This window comes from Oncorhynchus clarkii, chromosome 22 (assembly GCF_045791955.1).
Source record: "Oncorhynchus clarkii lewisi isolate Uvic-CL-2024 chromosome 22, UVic_Ocla_1.0, whole genome shotgun sequence".
NCBI classification, from domain to species: domain Eukaryota; kingdom Metazoa; phylum Chordata; class Actinopteri; order Salmoniformes; family Salmonidae; genus Oncorhynchus; species Oncorhynchus clarkii.
The window spans coordinates 29,302,184-29,321,835 of record NC_092168.1 but is presented as its reverse complement, the minus strand read 5'-3'; the positions used below and the strand labels follow the sequence as shown (position 1 = coordinate 29,321,835).

At 43.3% G+C, this 19,652-nt stretch overlaps 1 protein-coding gene across 1 annotated transcript in view; it reads right to left on the bottom strand.

Annotated features, from left to right (window-relative positions):
* The window catches only part of LOC139380743 (ephrin type-A receptor 6-like), a 193,992-nt gene that overhangs the window by 107,201 nt on the left and 67,139 nt on the right, over window positions 1-19,652 (bottom strand). Inside the window, exons 3-5 of the mRNA XM_071123725.1 lie at window positions 12,508-12,636; window positions 12,117-12,335; window positions 11,604-11,919 (exon numbers count right to left, since the gene is read on the bottom strand). Coding sequence (XP_070979826.1) covers window positions 11,604-11,919; window positions 12,117-12,335; window positions 12,508-12,636 — 664 coding nt within the window. The remainder of the gene's footprint in view (window positions 1-11,603; window positions 11,920-12,116; window positions 12,336-12,507; window positions 12,637-19,652) is intronic.

The following is a 19,652-nucleotide window of genomic DNA, read 5'->3' as shown; positions in this document are numbered from 1 at the left end:
GTAGATGTGTGGTGTGATGGAGTCTAATGGCGTCCGCCACGCTCCCCTGCCCAAATAGGTCCCAAGAGTTCCTGCATATATGATTTTTAGACATTTTGTGACGTTTTGCACTTCAGTAAAGGTTTCAGTAAGTAAACATTTTTTCTTGAGGCAAGCCAAAGTCTACGCCCCTTCGTCGGTGATTGGTCAACAGTAGGGATTCTTCAGTAAAGTCTAGGTTGTCACTCAACGAGAGAAGACTCGTTTACATTTTTTCAAAATACTGCATCAAACATCTTAGTTAGATGTAAAATAGTTAGATATCCTCGGCAAAAACGTCAAAGTTAATAACAGATTTATCTTAGATTAATTCTGAATATTTTGAGGCTACAGCATCTCAAAATGGACAAACAGTACCATTTACTTAATAAGGTATTTTTTTCAGTTTATCAAGCAAATGTCTTTTACGGGAGTATGCGAACTCACTCGTTTAGTTCGCCTTGCCGACTGCAGCTAGCCGCCAGCCGAACTGAAGCATGCTAACGCATTAAGGGTGTAATATACACTATTCTGACACTATTCTCTCATTCTGCTGATTGGCCTTGCTATGGAATAGATTAAGAGTTTGGGGAAATGTGAAATTCAAACAACAATAATTTTTAATCTTAGTACTATGAGCCCTGCTTCACTGTACAGTTAAACCAATGTCCTACTAAAATTATAGCTGGCAATGTTATCCAACATGTCGTACATACCCACCCCAGCAAACCCAGCCCAATAGTTTCTCCACTCTCTCATCCATATCAATACAGTTGCCAGCATAATTCACACGGTTTCGGCCAAGCTGATTTAGAACCATTGTGCAGCGCTGCTTCAGAAGGGTCAGTCAGAGTTCACAGTAAATCGACCCTGTAGGGGAGGGCTTTCTGACACCACACCTTCTGTTTAACTGACCCACTTACTGCTATCTGTTACTGCACTGAGCTGCTGAATTAGAGCTAGCCACAGGATGCCGTGTGTGTGTGTGTGTGTGTGTGTGTGTGTGTGTGTGTGTGTGTGTGTGTGTGTGTGTGTGCCAGCGTAACTAACGTGCTTGTCCAGGCAGAGAAGGCTGGACAGTCAGATTGAGGGACCCCTACTGCTAGTTAAACTCAGTCCTTTGCTCACTGTCTCTCACACTGCTCAGCTACCAGCCAACTAGAGGACTGGAGGGATGGATGGAGAACAGGATGGACAGAATAAGGTATAGCGGGGGAAGGAGGGAGAGAGGTAGCGATGAAGGGAGAGCCGGAAGGATGGTGCTGACCAGTGAGAGGAAAGAGGGTAGACTTGAGAGGGTTAAGAGACAGATCTGTTATAAATGATGTCTCTATACTGCAGTGGTGCAGCTCAGGAAATCTTTTCTCTGGAAAGGAGCCTCGGCTGAAGTCTACAACCAGTAAGGTTAAGCATTGTGTTGATGTCATGGCTGTCAGGGAATTTAAAAATATGCTTAACCAGGCCAGTTTACTCCAGTCCAGCCTAAAATCCCAGCATGAATTGGAATCGCATGTTAAAGTCTGCTTCTAAAACAGGGATATCACATTAGGCTATGTGAGTATTTACATGATTGGACATGAGGGTGTAAAAGCAGTGTGTCTAATGCTGAGGGACAAAACAAGCTATTATCAGTGACCTGTCACTGAGCAGGATATAGACACCATATACGAGGCCTGTCATCAAACCCTGCTTTGGCCGTCATTGTGTTAAATCTCATATGGGGTGACACAAATTGCTGTCTTTCCCCCTCTCGTCCTCTAGGCACTCTTTCATTTATGACAACCTAGGTCTTCGTTCATACAGACCTGTGATCTGTGTTATCTAGGCCAGAGAGAGAGACACACACACACACACACACACACACACACACACACACAGTCTTCTTTAATGACTTATTCAGTGTCACGGCTTACATTTCAAAATAGAAACATAACCCAAAACAATCAATTGAAATGTTTCACGACTGACAGGACTTATGTTGGTAAAATATAAAACGCGTCGGAACCTGCGCTGCCTTTGTTCAGTGAACGCAGCGCGGCGCAGAGCAGCTCGGTGTGACGGAGGACGTGTTTGCGAGCGCCGCCGTACCTCAGGGGATGCTTTTTTCTCCAGTCTTTGATCACTGTAGTCTTTGAAGTAACAGTGGGAAAGAAAGAAAGAGGCAGAAGTCACAGAGAGTTCACATCGCAAACTTGGTGCAGCGTACAGCGTGCTGACGGTAATCTGCATAATATATTCTTTAGATTATCAGATGAAGATAACACACTGTGGATCTCTAGGTGCTGGGTAAACCCCTCCCACACAGGCCTAATTAACAGCATGAGACGCTCTGCATTTGTCCTCAATTACAGTTTAGAGAGTTGAGAGGGAGAAAACATGAGAGAACATATGGTTGTTTGGGATGTTCTGGATGATGTAAGTGGTTTGAAGTGAGGGATAGAGGATGAGAGGTGAGCTGGTTGAGCCTCAGGGAGGGGTAGGATACAGTCATGACTGTTGTTTACGGAGGACCTAGAAGTACAAGTTAAAGAAATAGAACTGAAGAAGATCCCTACAGTTGAATCTCTAACACTGGAATTGTCAGTTGGTGATTCAGTTGAGTGCTATGGAGATGTATGAACACCTAAACCACAACATTTACTGAGGTTTTCATTTGGACTGTGTGTGTGTGTGTGTGTGTGTGTGTGTGTGTGTGTGTGTGTGTGTGTGTGTGTGTGTGTGTGTGTGTGTTTTAGACTGGTGGATAAACTGTAGTTTTATTCTCGTCTTGTTAATTGAGCTCAATCCCTTTCAACTGGAGGCTGTAAGACTAATAACAGCTCGATGGAGAGAGACATTTGCATACTGTAAGCATTCAAAGAGACCTCCAATACATATGCAGAGATATAATACACATTAGATACATCATCTAATGTTTACGATAATAACATAATAACAAAGAAGCAATATCCTCTCATTTAAGATCATACACATTTAATGCATGGGTGCGCACACATTCCCATCTGCAAATACTCTCACACTAAAATCATATCTGCTTCAGAATGCCAACATTTTGTTTCCTCTGAGAGAGAGAGAGAGAGAGAGAGAGAGAGAGAGAGAGAGAGACAGAGACAGAGACAGAGACAGAGACAGAGACAGAGACAGACACAGAGAGAGAGACACAGAGAGAGACAGAGCTGATGCATGATAAAAAGCTCTCCAAGCTCCTGTGTCTGATACACCTCCAGTTTGTCCTTGGGATCTGAGAAGTGTCATTGAGAACCAGCCAGTGTGTGTGTGTGTGTGTGTTTCTAACACATGAGAGGTCTCTCAAGACTGGACCAAATAAGCGGCAGGCCGATGCTTGTTACACCACAACACTCCTTCCCTGAAATGTCACACCAACATTCCTGCCATGTGTCTCTTCAGATAGCTTCTCTGTTTGTGTTTGTGTACTGATGTCTGATATTAACTCAGGGTTCAATAAGTCTCCTGTAGAGTGAGTGATGTTTATATATAGGATCAGCGGTGGGACATTGGTCCTATCCATCACTACAGCCCCTGTCCGGCACTCACTCACTCAGTCACTCACTCAGTCACTCACTCACTCACTCTCTGTAAGGCTGAAGAGCTAAAAAGGAGTGGAGGCCTACTGATCCACCACACACACACACACACACACACACACACACACACACACACACACACACACACACACACACACACACACACACACACACACACACACACACACACACACACACACACACAACCTGGCAGGTCACACACAGCCCCAGCACTGACAACAGAGGAAAGTAGAGTCTAACACAGATAAAACTGACTGATAAAATACTTTTCAGTCACACTTCAAACATGTGAAGGCTATGTTGACATCCTGAACTTTTCTCTACTAAACTTGTTGAAAGTTGTGTGCGGAAAAAACAACATCTCCGACACTAACTCCATCTGAGCAGTGTTGTTGTGATTTATACCTCAGCTGGATCAATGTGTTGCAGAGACAGAGACAGATCTGTTATAAATGATGTCTCTATACTGCAGTGGTGTAGCTCAGGAAATCTTTTCTCTGGAAAGGAGCCTCGGCTGAAGTCTACAACCAGTAAGGTTAAGCATTGTGTTGATAATTGTGGTGAAAAACTACAAGATCCCAGTATAATGGAAGCTGAAAACCTCACATATTCAGATGGGAAATGAAATGTCACGGCAATGCACAGTAATCATTTTCCCATAGAGGCTTACAGAGAGAGAGAGGAAGGGAACCGGCATGGCTTAAGTTAGTGTTGCAGGGCAATGTGTGAGCTGTCAGAACATTACTTTGTAGCTGTTATTCCTTTGCTTCTGTCACTGCCTACACTAACAGGATTGTGGCCTTGTGGTGGACCTGGAGGAAGAAGTTGCCCCTTGACACTGACCTTCAGTCAGTTTTGTGGGGTTAAGATTGGGGGAGTTTAAGCTGATACATTTTTTATTGACCCTATAGATAGCTCTCTTATAATGATCTCTGTGACTATGCTCAAAATCTTGTGTCTCTATCTCCAGTCCATTTGGAAGGTATTCAGACCCCTTCCATTTTCCACATGTTGTTACGTTACAGCCTTATTCTAAAATGGATTGAATGAAAAATGTTCCTCATCATTCTATACACAACACTCCATTATTACAAAGAAAAAACTGGTTTTGATTTTTTTTGCTAATGTATAAAAAATAAAAAACAGAAATACGTTATTTATAAAAGTATTCAGACCCTTTGCTGTGGCACAAAAAATTGAGCTCAGGTGCATCCTGTTTCCATTGATCATCCTTGCAACTTGGAGTCCACCTGTGGTAAATTAAACTGATTGGACATGATTTACAAAGGCACACACCGGTCTATATAAGGTCACACAGTTGACAGTGCATGTCAGAGCAAAAACCAAGCCACGAGATCGAAGGAATTGTCCGTAGAGCTCCGAGACAGGATTGTGTCGAGGCACAGATCTGGGGAAGGGTACCAAAAAATGTCTGCAGCATTGAAGTTCCCCAAGAACACAATGACCTACATCTTTCTTAAATCGAAGAAGTTTGGAAACACCAAGACTCTGCGCTTGGAGTTTGCCAAAAGGCACCTAAAGACTCTCAGACCATGAGGAACAAGATTCTCTGGTCTGATGAAACCAAGATTGAACTCTTTGGCCTGAATGATAAGCGTCATGTCTGGGGGAAACCTCGCACCATCCCTACGGTGAAGCATGGTGGGGGCAGCATCATGCTGTGAGGATGTTTTTCTGCGGCAGAGACAGGGAGACTAGTTAGGAACGAGGCAAAGATTAAAGGAGCAAAGTGCAGAGAAATCCTTGATGAAAACCTGCTCAAGAGCACAGGGGGACCGTAAACTGGTGCGAAGGTTCACCTTCCAACAGGACAATGAGCCTAAGCCAAGATAACGCAGGAGTGGCTTTGGGACAAGTCTACGAATGTCCTTGAGTGGCCCAGCCAGAGCCTGATCAAACATTTCTGGAGAGACCTGAAAATAGCTGTGCCATAGGATCTGCAGAGAAGAATGGGAGAGAAACTCCCCAAATACAGGTGTGCGAAGCTTGTAGTCATACCCAAAAAGACTCGAGGCTGTAATCGCTGCCAAAGCCGCTTCAATAAAGTACTGAGTAAAGGGTCTGAATACTTATGTAAATGTCTTCTTTTTTTTTTTGCAAAATAAAAACCAAGCATGTTTGTGCTTTGTCATCATGGGGTACTGTGTGTAGATTGATGAGGAAATAAGGCTGTACTGTAACAACATGTGGATTAAGTCAAGTGGTCTGAATACTCTCCGAATGCACTATATAGTACATAAGAGTGTGTTGAGTCGAGGTGATGTGGGACTGATGTATTAGCGTTTGGTCCTCCTGACACCCTGGAATCCCTGCGGCAGACCAGGCAGCGTGGAGGTTAAATAACTACTGTGTGACTGCTGGAACAATGAGCAGGCCCTAGTTTAGGGCTGACATGGCTTTATAATGGCTACACATCGCCTTGCCCACAGGGCAAAGACTAACACAACTGTTAAATCTACTAAAGTAAGAGGGAAAGAGGTAGGGAGGGATGGAGAGAGAGAGGGGGAGAATAGGCGTTCTCGTTCTAGGTGGAACACAACAGAGAGATAGATTAATGTTTGAGGTTGTTTAAATTCAGGTAATGTCCTCAAACATTAGCATAAACATGTGGTGAATCTCCTTTACCCTTAGTGTAATGGATGATCAGAGTTTAGACCAGAGACAGAATGTCTCAGAGTTGTGTATCTCTCTCTGTTTTCCTCTCAGTAAACTCTTAGTTGTGGGTCGAGTAAGGATAGCAGTCAACTGGGAGCTCAGTAATTCTTCAGACAAGCAGGGCTCCCTGAAATGCGTCGGGAAGCCAGACAGTCGGGCGGAGTGTCGGCGGGAACCCAGACAGACACAGTTTTAAGGGTACACCGTACATGTCAGCAGAGACAGCAAAGGTACTCTGCTGCATTATCAGCATCTACAAGTATCCCTGCTCTCAGATCTTAAAAATAGATCTTAACGATTCTGGTGTGCCAAGCGACAATAGACTGTAAAGAATTGGGGAAAGTTAGAAGAAGAAAGAAATACACTAGAAATTCAGTTCTGATCACAGCTGTAGTGAAATGTTATCTGGCTGATTGCTGAGCAGCTGTACATGCAGCTGTGAACCTCTCAGATCTGCACCACAGATGAATCATCATCAACTACTACTGATGACAACCCAAAGCTGCATGGGCAGAGGACATCTCTGAACAATGAGTGGGTGAGAGACTGAGGGAACACTGGAGATAGAGAGAGAGAAGAGGCTACATCTTCAGTCCCAGATGGCTTTGACCTTTGACCCCCACTCTCTCCCCCCAGTCTCTGACCCAACCTCCCATAACTGACAGATCCAAAGTCTGGCCACGGGTCAGTGCCCTTTCCTCCCCCAAACCAGGGGGGTGCTGTAGCTGGCCTTCCCATCAGAGTTAGGGGCAGACAGGGGGAGTGTTGTGTGTATATACAATGCCTTTATTTGAAATGTGTAAATACAGCACTTTGTGTAAAACTTAAAGCAGATCCTCTTCTGAGATGGATAGAAACATAAAATGCAGTCGCATAGCCCTGAACCAGTTCTGTTAGTGTCACCCCATGTCTCATAGAGTGGAGCCAAGGAGTGACAACCCAGAGCCACCATCAGACAGACCGATAGACAGACAGTCCAGGGATCAAACCCCTGTCTGGCCAGCCTCAGCAGAGGTAATCCCTGACAGCGAGGTGTCCTGGCCCTTGCCTCAGATCACAGCAGGAGACCCCTGACTATACTGCCCTCATTTACAGTACCTACACACACAAAGCATTGGGTTGGATGCCAGGCAGGCTTTAAAGCAGCTTCAGAGGACCAACAGACAGACAGACAGGTCTCCCTCCCCAGTCAGTTGTATTACATCCTCTCAACATGGCCACTGGCAGCAGGCTGAGACTACAGACAGACCCCTAAAACTGATAACATCCGGAGAGATGACAACACCCCTAGCTTTCACTCTCACATTACCCTAACATAGTCTAGCACCAAGTGTACTGTACACTAATACCTCATGCTCTCATCTGCAAAGAGAAAAAGAGCACGATAGCAGTCAATGTTTTTAAAAAAATTTTTTTACAGAATATCTCCCCTACTGTTCCACACAGCATCTCTCCCCTACTGTTCCACACAGCATCTCTCCCCTACTGTTCCATAGTTCAGGCTGTACCAACCCACTGCAAATCAGACCCACACAGCCAGAGCCCCTCACATTACTTCTCATCTGAATGGCAAAGTGGGAGGGATGGTACAAAGGAGGAGAGATGGAAGGAGGAGGAGAGGTGACAGGAGTGAGAAGGAGGGATGGCAGGATAATTAAGGATAGAGGATGACACATCTGGCTTTGTAGAGCTGCTTGTGGCTCTGCCTATCTGCACCACACCGATACCACAGGATAACAAATAAAAACGAGGGACGGAGAGATACAGAGAGAGAGAGAGAGAGAGACAGACAGAGACAGAGACAGAGACAGAGACAGAGAGACAGACAGACAGACAGACAGACAGACATGAGATGAGATGAGGAGGGAGTTTAAGGAAGGGAGAGAGTGGGGAGGGGAGAGAGAAGGTGAGGGAGAGAGTGGGGGGAGGAGAGAGAGAGAGAGAGAGAGTGGGGGGAGGAGAGGGAAGATGAGGAGAGTGGGGGTAGGAGAGAGATGGAGAGAGTGGGGGTAGGAGAGAGATGGAGAGAGGGAGAGAGTGGGGGGAGGAGAGAGATGGAGAGAGGGAGAGTAGTGAGATGGGCTGGATTGCCCAGGATTGGCTAAGATAATGGATGGGCTGGACATGCTGTGAGATGAGTTTGGATTGGTCTGCCATGTAGCATGCTTCTGTCTATAAAATGAGCTGCTCAGTATGTGTAGATAATCCTTGCTACTGCCACTTATTTGAAAGATACAGTAGAACATTAGCCATGGAGAACTGCAAAAGTGCTGCTACTGCTCTCAACAACAATGCTGCCCTGAATTTATCATGCGCTGTCGACAAAGATCAGTGGGAAAAAGTTGTGATGGACTACTTTCTGCACACGTCAGTGTGAACCGGAGTGACTTGATACAACGGTTCCAGCTACATTTTCAGATATTTTAAGTGTCGAATTTTAAAGTTAAACTGTAGTGTAAGCTAGTGGATGTTAGCTTTCTGGCTCACTAGCTAACGTTACGTGTATCTGTCGTAATACTATTCGTATCACAGAAACTCATTTGTATTGCTAGTTACAGCCTAATGTTAGCTAGCTATCTAAACTTGAACCTACAATAGTTAGTTAGCATTAGCTACCTGCAGATTCATACTACAACATTTCATGAATGGCGGCTAGCTATGACAATCCGTTTCTACTGTAGCTGTGGGTTGGGATTATGGTTAATCGTTTAGCTAGCTAGCAAGCTACATGTCTAAACAAAAAAGACTCCACTTCGCCAGATGATAACATAACCCATCAAGTTAGCTAGGTGTGTCTGGGGGTGATTACGGCTATCTATTGTATTTCATGAACATGTGTACATGTCAAGACAATAGTGACCCATCCGCTTTGCTAGGGGGGTGGTTCAAGCATTTATTTCACATGAAGTCGTGACATGCGACATACGTTTCTTGAAACGGGCCACATATTTATCTAGCAGCCTCCAAGGAAAATCTCTATTATTTGTGCTAATTTTGTTTGCATTCTAGTAATAGTGTCACACCCTGACCTGAGTATTCTTTGTTTTCTTTATATATTTTGGTTAGGTCAGGGTGTGACATGGGTGATGTATGTGTTTTTGTACTGTCTAGGGGTTTTGTATGTTTATGGGGTTGTTTACCATCTAGGTGTTTATGTATGTCTATGGTTGCCTAGATTGGTTCTCACTTAGAGGCAGCTGTTTACCGTTGTCTCTGATTGGGAACCATATTTAGGCAGCCATCTTCTTTGGGTATTTCGTGGGTTATTGTCTATGTCTAGTTGCCTGTGTCTGCATGTTTGTAGTATAGCGGCACGTTCATTTTGTTTTTGTAGTTTGTTTAGTGTCCGTCTTCATTAAAATATAACATGTATTCAATTCACGCTGCGCCTTGGTCTTCTCACTACGACGAACGTGACAAATAGATACCCAATGGGCTTCTTTGTGTTTTTTATTTGGTGACCCCTTGTGTAGTAAGCCGGCAATACTGTATATCTCGGTATGATTGAAGGACGATATGAGGATATGAAAATCTGGACATTAATCCAGGCCATATATAATCCCCCTGCAGGTCAGCACGGCTGATGAAGAGCCTACAGACACTGGTACTGTGTCCAACCTCTTGTTTACAAGCATAACAACCTAAAGCCATGAATCAGAGGTCAACATAAATCATTAGCTAAACTGTATTCATATCATACAGCTTCAGAAATGACTCAGATGAAATATGACACAGTATGCAGTACTGTAAATACATGGAATGAGGGGGTTGGAAAGAGGTAAACAAAGAGAGAGAGAGAGAGAGAGAGATTGGGGGGCTACTGAGATGGATAAATAGATCATGAGAGGGAGGGATGGACAGAGACGGAGAGGAACCTACACAGAGAGCACCTAGATCTGCTACACAGATTCTGTCAGACCTGGGCCCTGACAGTAAATATCAGTAAGACAAAAATAATTGTGTTCCAAAAAAGGTCCAGTTGCCAGGACCACAAATACAATCTAGATACCGTTGACCTAGAGCACACAAAAAAACAATACATACCTCGGCCTAAACATCAGCGCCACAGGTAACTTCCACAAAGCTGTGAACAATCTGAGAGACAAGGCAAGAAGGTCCTTCTATGCCATCAGAAGGAACATAAAATTAGGCAAAAAATACTTGAATCAGTCATACAACCCATTGCCCTTTATGGTTGTGAGGTTTGGGGTCCGCTCACCAACCAAGAACTCACAAAATGGGACAAACACCAAATTGAGACTATGCTTGCAGAATAATGCAAAAAATATCCTCCGTGTACAACGTAGAACACCAAATAATGCACGCAGAGCAGAATTAGGCCGATACCCGCTAATTATCAAAATCCAGAAAAGAGACGTTAAATTCTACAACCACCTAAAAGGAAGCGATTCCCAAACCTTCCATAACAAAGCCATCACCTACAGAGAGATGAACCTGGAGAAGAGTCCCCTAAGCAAGCTGGTCCTGGGGCTCTGTTCACAAACACAAACACACCCTACAGAGCCCCAGGACAGCAACACAATTAGACCCAACCAAATCATGAGAAAACAAAAAGAGAATTACTTGACACATTGGAAAGAATTTACAAAAAAACAGAGCAAACTAGAATGCTATTTGGCCCTAAACAGAGAGTACACAGCGGCAGAATACCTGACCACTGTGACTGACTCACAATTAAGGAAATCTTTGAGCATGTACAGACTCAGTGAGCATAGCCTTGCTATTGAGAAAGGCCGCCGAAGGCAAACCTGTCTCTCAAGAGAAGACAGGCTATGTGCACACTGCCCACAAAATGAGGTGGAAACTGAGCGGCACTTCCTAACCTCCTGCCAAATGCATGACCATATTAGAGACACATATTTCCTTCAAATAACACAGACCCTCAAAGAACTTGAAAACAAATTTGAAAAACTCCCATATCTATTGGGTGAAATACCACAGTGTGCAATCACAGCAGCAAGATCTGTGACCTGTTGCCACAAGAAAAGGTCAACCAATGAAAAACTAACACTATTGTAAATACAACCCATATTTATGTTTATTTATTTTCTATTTTGTCCTTTAACCATTTGCACATCATTACAACACTGTATATAGACATAATATGAAATGTCTTTATTCTTTTGGAACTTTTGTGAATGTAATGTTTACTGTTAATTTGTATTGTTTATTTAACTTTTGTTTATTATCTATTTCACTTGCTTTGGCAATGTTTACATGTGTTTCCCATGCCAATAAAGCCCTTAAATTGAATTGAAATTGAATTGAGATCAAGAGAGGGAGAGAAAAAGAAAGGTGGACAGATCAAATCATGTCACTCACCGAAACACGCCCCGTCCATCTCCTCGTAGCCCACGCTACAGACACACTTCCCCAGAGGCACCAGCCAATCACCATCAGCGCCGCAGTACAGTTTGGGCGTGTCCCTCTCCTCAGCATGCTCCACACACGCCCCCCTGACCTCCACCAGGGAGGAGGAGTCGACCCGGGGCACGGTGTCAGGGAAGGAGGCCAGGTTCCTCAGGGTGAAGGGACACTTCTTATAGTACACCCTGACTGAGACCAGGGCGATGCACGCCCCAATGTCCTGGAACGCCAGGTACAAACCCTTCCTGGAGATAGGACCCACTTCCCGCACCTATAGAAACAATTCACATGAACAATGATTGCCCATTGGGGATTAGGACAGTTAATTGAATTAAACCCTGGTATGCAGTGCCTGCACAATTTCCCCTTGTAGGAAATTGTCATGCCAAACAATAGGAGTTGGCAAGGGAGCAGAAACAGACTAGAAATAAATCACATATTATTGAAATTGAATGAAATGAAGTGGACCTCTGTGTTGAGCTTCAGAATGCGGTCTCCCAGATCCATCTGAGTGAAGCTCTCGTCTGCAGCGATGGTGTCGATCTTGGTGTACTGGGAGGGTTTGAACTTGACCCCGTGGGACTCGTCTGTCTCATAGTAGAAAAGGTTGAAGGTCTCCTTGCAGGTCCCAGACACCCAGGGGATGGAGTTACAGTCTCTCAGAGTGAACCGCAGCTCCACATACACCTTGGATAAATAATAAACAGTCAAGTACAGTAGATGATGTATTATTCAAAGCCACTTACAGGAAATAGAATTGGTTAGTATATGTGTCCCTTGTGGGAATTAAGCCCACAAACCAGGTGTTACCAGCACCATTCTCCAACCTACTGAGCCATCTATCAAAACCCCAACCCACCTTCTGTGCGGCCTGGCGGAAGATCCAGTTGGAGCGTAGCCAGTTGTTCTGGTTGGGTTCCATCACGTGACACACCTGGAAGGTATGGATGGGACGGTTGTGTTCATCCATCTCTGTTATAGCATCCCACTGGAGAGGAGAGGAGAGGAGAGGAGAGGAGAGGAGAGGAGAGGAGAGGAGAGGAGAGGAGAGGAGAGGAGAGGAGAGGAGAGGAGAGGAGGAAAAAAGGTACTGTTAGTGAGCTGCTAAGGATCTGGAGAAGGTCTGTAATGGAGGAGTGGGCCAAAATCCCTGCTGCAGTGTGTGCAAACCTGGTCAAGAACTACAGGAAACGTATGATCTCTGTAATTGCAAACAAAGGTTTCTATACCAAATATTAAGTTCTGCTTTTCTGATTTTCAAATACTTATTTCATGCAATAAAATGCAAATAAAAATCATACAATGTGAGATTCCGTCTCTCACAGTTGAAGTGTACCTATGATAAAAATGACAGACCTCTACATGCTTTGTAAGTAGGAAAACCTGCAAAATCGCCAGTGTATCAAATACTTGTTCTCCCCACTGTATATATAGTGTGAAAAGCTGTCCAACGTTAGAAAGTAAAAGGAACAGGAACGTTACTAAACCGATAATAACTGTCTCTAACCACCTGTACCCCAGCTCTGTGACTCCCAGGTCATATGACAAAGGTGAAAGCTCCGTAAGTGCTTCATGAGGTCACAGGTCACCTGCCTCTGTGTTGTTAGAATTGAAATCTAATGGAGATGTTTAGCCCCAACCCTCTGGCTCTACCCTCTATTACACTGACACGCACAAACAGGGAGTGTGTGTGTGTGTGACAGCTGTAGCGACCCTGGACCACCTATCACCAAGCTCCCAGAATCAAATTACCTGCTGAGGAAAATGGTTTTAAATCAGCTCAACAACAGCACAACACTTGCCCTTCAGTCTAGACATGTGGCTGATGTGACTCTGACCTCTGTATGCACTTTGACCTCCGCATACTCTTTGTCCTTGGGCAGATAATCTCACTCAATAGTGTTGTATAAAAATAAGTAGTACTTGCATGGAATAGATGGCCTAGTGTCACTCCCAACCCTGTCTCCTAAACCAACAAAGGCTTTATGTTGGTGTCTGTTGTCTAATACATTCAAAACACAGCAGCACCAAGTGTAGAGAAGAAAAACAACCCCTTCTTCTCTCCTCAACTCACTCTGTCAACCCATCTCCGTTCTCGCTCTCCTCCCTCCCGTCCACCCCCTCCTGTATCTTGTCTAATTAATAAGTGGGAAGAACAGAAGCTCTTTATTAGCAAACAGACTATGGAGAGTTGGGGAAAGAGGACACTAATTTAGGCCAATTATTTCAGCGTTAATAAGCAGTATTGTACTTATCTAAACACTACCTCTCAACAGGAGAACAGTAATCAAATCCTAATGTTTAGTTTCAAAGACTCATTATCCTTTTTAATGACATGTTTTAATTCAATCAAAAAGACGACACGTTTTAATACATTTCTTCCTCAAGGTGTCACAGTAATCATAACGTAATTAAAACTAATTGATTTAGATTAAGTATTATATTGCCTAATAGGCATCATGTGGTATTGTGCTGTGGTGAATTCTAAATAGGATCCTAACACAGCCATTTACAACTCTGTGGGTTTGCTTCAGCCAAATCCTACATACAGACGTCAAAATATCAAATATCAAACAAACTAAAAATTACAGTGATATAAAAAGACTGACATTTTCGTCCACTTCTTACTTTAGGAAATGAAATAAAGAGATACAGTCAGAAAGCCTAAAAGTGGTGACACACTTATTGATTATGCAGTGTAGTTTTCCTACACCACCACAGATGATTATTGATTTATGCAGTGTAGTTTTCCTACACCACCACAGATGATTATTGATTTATGCAGTGTAGTTTTCCTACACCACCACAGATGATTATTGATTATGCAGTGTAGTTTTCCTACACCACCACAGATGATTATTCATTATGCAGTGTAGTTTTCCTACACCACCACAGATGCAGAGTCACGTATGAACATGTTTTACATCCTCGCCAGCTGTATAGTGATCATTACAACACCTTGAACAGGTATATACGGTACACTGAGTGCACAAAACATTAAGAACGCACGCTCTTTCCATGACCGACTGATCAGGCGAATCCTTGTTAAATCCACTTCAAATCAGTGTAGATGAAGGGGAAACAGGTTAAAGAAGGATTTTTAAGCCTTGAGACAATTCAGACATGGAAGGTGTGTGTGCCATTCAGAGGGTGAAAGGGAAAGACAACAGATGTAAGTGTCTTTGAACGGGGTGTGATAGTAGGTGCCAGGAGCACAGGGTTTGAGTGTGTCAAGAACTACAACGCTGCTGGGTTTTCACGCTCATCAGTTTCCCGTGTGTATCAAGAATGGTCCACCACCCAAAGGACATCCAGCCAACTTGACACAACTGTGGGAAGTATTGGAGTCAACATGGGCCAGCATCCCGGTGCAACTCAATATTTAGAAAGGGGTTCTTAATGTTTTGTACACTCAGTGTATATCTAGGTGTAGGTGTAACCTTATCAGTAGACTCTGGTATCAGCAGTCTCCGTTACAAACCCTCCTCATCCCCCAAAGGTATCTTTTCAAAGACTCTTACATAAACTCCCTCACTCTAGCTTAGAGAAACTAAAGGAGCTTGAGATAGTTCGTCTCTGTAAGGCCAGAGATAGACACCCTGGGGTGGTCTTAGAAAACAGCTCTCTATGGAGACACCAGTGTCTGTGTGTGTGTGTGTGTGTACAGTCTGTGTGTATGTGAGTGTGTGTGTGAGTGCTGACGTGTGGATGGGGAATAGAGTGACAGGGCCGAATGACGCGGAGCCCTGTGGTGGTGGTGTATGTGAGTGAGTGTGTCTCCTAAGGCGTCTGTCCTCTGGCTGGTACCCCTGCCATCTCTCAGTGACCCCAAAGCTGAGATGGAGAAAGCAGCGGGCCCCCAGTGGCCCCTCACAGCCCTCTATGGGGCCCCTGTCTTTCATAGCACAGCCCTCCACACACAGAGCTTTGGTCTAAGAAGTCCTGTGTGGCCCTCCACACTGACACCTCAGAGACTCGGCTCTGTCTCTCAACACTGTACCCAGTCGGGGGGGAATGTTCTCTTCAATCTAGCTACTTTTACTTCCTGCTCCACGATGGGGCAAAAGGGGGCTTAGCCCCTCAGTTGAAACTTCTGCCCCCTTCATTGTGCTTGAGCACGCCTCGATGTGTGTGTAGGGGGGCTATGGAAAGTCACTAGGGTCACTGCTCCATATATAGTTTAAGATTATAAGTAGGCCTGTTGTAAAATAAATATCATTAGTATATTGCTCTCATTTGTTGGATATGGTAGGCACTAGCCTTTCTTGGATATTGCTGCAATATAGCCTATACAAAACTATTGTGAAGGTTTAAACCAGTTTGCCGGTACCTGTACCCCCTGTATATAGTACTGCTCGTTATTTTACTGCTGCTGTTTAATTATTTGTTACTTTTATTTTCTATTTAACAAATTTTTTTTAAAGCATTGTTGGTTAGGGCTTATAAGTAAGCATTTCACTGTAAGGTCTACTACACCTGTTGTATTCGGCGCATTTGACAAATACAATTTGATTTGTTTAATTCTGTTCAGCCATTTTTTGGGGCCAAATTAAGTTCCAACTGTAACGTTTGCCGCAATATAATACCTTGCTCGTATTTTCCCTATCAACAATGGCTTGAGTTACTTTTGATACTACCCTAATAAAGTTAAGATTCTTTAGTGAAGGTTGGTGTGGTGTGGCCAAATGATTCCGACAGTTGAACTTGACATGTGGAAGAATGTCTTAGGCCTACCAGAGTTACTCCTATAATCTAACAATACAATGCTTATCTTTCTAAGAAAATAAATGAACTAGCCTCTTTCCGTACGTCTATATCTGACAAGGATAACGTAATGCATCTCTCTCTCTCTCTCTCTCTCTCTCTCTCTCTCAATAATAGTACTCAAGTATAAACACCATGGGACCACTCAGCCGCCATACCGCTCAGGAAGGAGATGGTGCGAAAAGTGCAAATCAATCCCAGAACAACAGCAATGGACCTTGTGAAGATGCTGGAGGAAACAGGTACAAAAGTATATTTATCCACAGTACGAGTCCTCTATCGACATAACCTGAATGGCTGCTCAGCAAGGAAGAAGCAACTGCTCCAAAACCATAAAAAAAAGACCGTACATTTTGGAGAAATGTCCTCTGGTCTGACGAAACAAAAATAAAACTGTTTGGCCATAATGATCGTTATATGTTTGCAGGAAAAAGGGGGAAGCTTGGAAGCCGAAGAACACCATCCCAACCGCGAAGCACGGGGGTGGCAGTATCATGTTGTGGGGGTGCTTTGCTGCAAGAGGGGCTGGTGCACTTCACAAAATAGATGGCTTCATGAGGAAGGAAAATTATGTGGATATATTGAAGCAACATCTCAAGACAGGAAGTTAAAGTTAAGGAAGTTAAAGCTTGGTCACAAATGGGTCTTCGAAATGGACAATGACCCCAAGCATACTTCCAAAGGTGTGGCAAAATGGCTTAAGGACAACAAAGTCATGCTATTGGAGTGGCCATCACAAAGCCCTGACCTCAATCTGATAGAAAATGTGTGGGCAGAACTGAAAAAGCGTGTGCGAGCAAGGAGGCTTACAAACCTGACTCTGTCAGGAGGAATGGGCCAAAATTCACACAACTTATTATGGGAAGCTTGTGGATGTCTACCCAAAATGTTTGACCAAAGTTAAACAATTTAAAGGCAATGCTACCACATACTAATTGAGCGTATGTAAACTTCTGACCCACTGGGAATGTGATGAAAGAAATAAAAGCTGAAATAAATCATTCTCTCTACTATTATTCTGACATTTCACGTTCCTAAAATAAAGTGGTGATCCTAAGTGACAGGGAATTTTTACTAGGATTTAATATCAGGAATTGTGAAAAACTGAGTTTAAATGTATTTGGCTAAGGTGTATGTAAACTTCCAACTTCAACTGTGTGTATGTATATATATATATATATATATATATATATATATTAATATGAATACAGTGGTTGCCAAAGCCAATAGGCCTATGCAGGCAATGGCATGACACATTAAGTGCTCAAACCTCCGACAGCTGAACCGTGAGGTGGACAACTATTGTTTTAGGAAAGTAAAACCCCAAAAAAACAATAGGCTATAAAAGTGTTGCATAAGCTACAGATTAAAACACAAGGAAGTGTTGATGTAATTAGTTCTAGGCTGTTTTAATGCGACATAAATGTGGCTCTTCTGAAAAGGTAAGAAACAATCTAGCTGATTGGTTTTGATAAAAAAAATATTGCTTTAATTTGTAGGGCACTGTCCATGGTGCTGATAGAGCACAACCTGTCACTTCTTGGTCAAAAGTATTTGAAGGAGAATTCAATATAATTCCAATGCAAGAACCCAACTGACACAAGTGGGTATAGCTACATAGTGGTATGTTTCATCATAGAAATAGATACATTCTATTATGGTGTTCTTGGTAGCCTATTGGTGTTCTTGGTAGCCTATTGGTGTTCTTGGTAGCCTATTGGTGTTCTTGGTAGCCTATTGGTGTTCTTGGTAGCCTATTGGTGTTCTTGGTAGCCTATTGGTGTTCTTGGTAGCCTATTGGTGTTCTTGGTAGCCTATTGGTTTTCGTGGTTGTAAATGGAACTGTACGTATTGGAAACATGTTCGAACTTGATTCACAGAAGTCTATTGTGCCATTTCAAAATGTTTTGCTGAACTCATGAGTTGGATGATTTTCCATGTTTAAAGTGGGCCTGTAGGCCTATTTATTTATCAAGACAGCTGTGCATGGCTGTTTGAATGCGTTAATAACTAGGCTACTACTTTCAGCATTTCGTTTGCATTATATTGGTAAGGCAGCTGTGTGTATGGCTTCATTCATATAGGGTAATTCACCTATTACAAACAGCCTATGTATCTTGTAGCCTATATTTATTACCAAAACTGCCTTGCTTGACTGTGTAGGGTGCTGATAGAGTGCAGCGGAGATTGGCGCAAAATCTGTCACGTCAAAAGCACTCAATGAACTGAGTCTCGGCATGTTATATTTATGTTTATTGTGGTATAGCATGATGTACAGTAGGGTCATATCGTCATACTGTCCTTCCCTCACTGCAGGATTGACGGTATTACAGGCTTAGTACACAAGGAGTGCAAAAAAAAGCCCAAAAAAGCCCATCGGCGTCTATTACAAGAATGCTAGCAAAATGAGTAATAGCACATTCCCATGGAGCCTGCGAGCTAAATATGCTAACGAGCGCAAAGAAAAATAAAATGATTGCAAAGACAGGCAATCCAGCAAATAAAGTTACACAGGGCTTTTGAAAAGTATTCAGACCCCTTGACTTTTTCCACGTTTTGTTACATTACAGCCTTATTCTAAAATTGATTAAATAAAATAAATTCCTCAGCAATCTACACACAATAACACAGAATGACAAAGCGAAAACAGTTTTAAAAATGTTGGCACATTTATTAAAAATAAAATACAGAAATACCTTGATTACATAAGTATTCAGACCCTTTACAATGAGACACTAAATTGAGCTCAGGTGCATCCTGTTTCCATTGATCATCCCTGAGTTGTTTCTACAACTTGATTGGATCCACCTGTGGTACATTCAATTGACTGGACATGATTTGGAAAGGCACACACCTGTCTATAATAAGGTCCCACAGTTGACAGTGCATGTCAGAGCAAAAACCAAGCCATAAGGTCAAAGGAATTGTCAGTCGAGCTCCAAGACAGGATTGTGTCGAGACACAGATCTGGCAAAGGGTACCAACAAATTTCTGCAGCATTGAAGGTCCCCAAGAACACAATGGCCTCAATTATTCTTAAATGGAAGAAGTTTGGAACCACCAATACTCTTCCTAGAGCTGGTTGCCTGGCCAAACTGAGCAACCGGGGGAGAAGGGCCTTGGTCAGGGAGGTGACCAAGAACCTGATGGTCACTCTGACAGAGCTCTAGAGTTCCTCTGTGGAGATGGGAGAACCTTCCAGAATGACAACCATCTCTGCAGCATTCCACCAATCAGGCC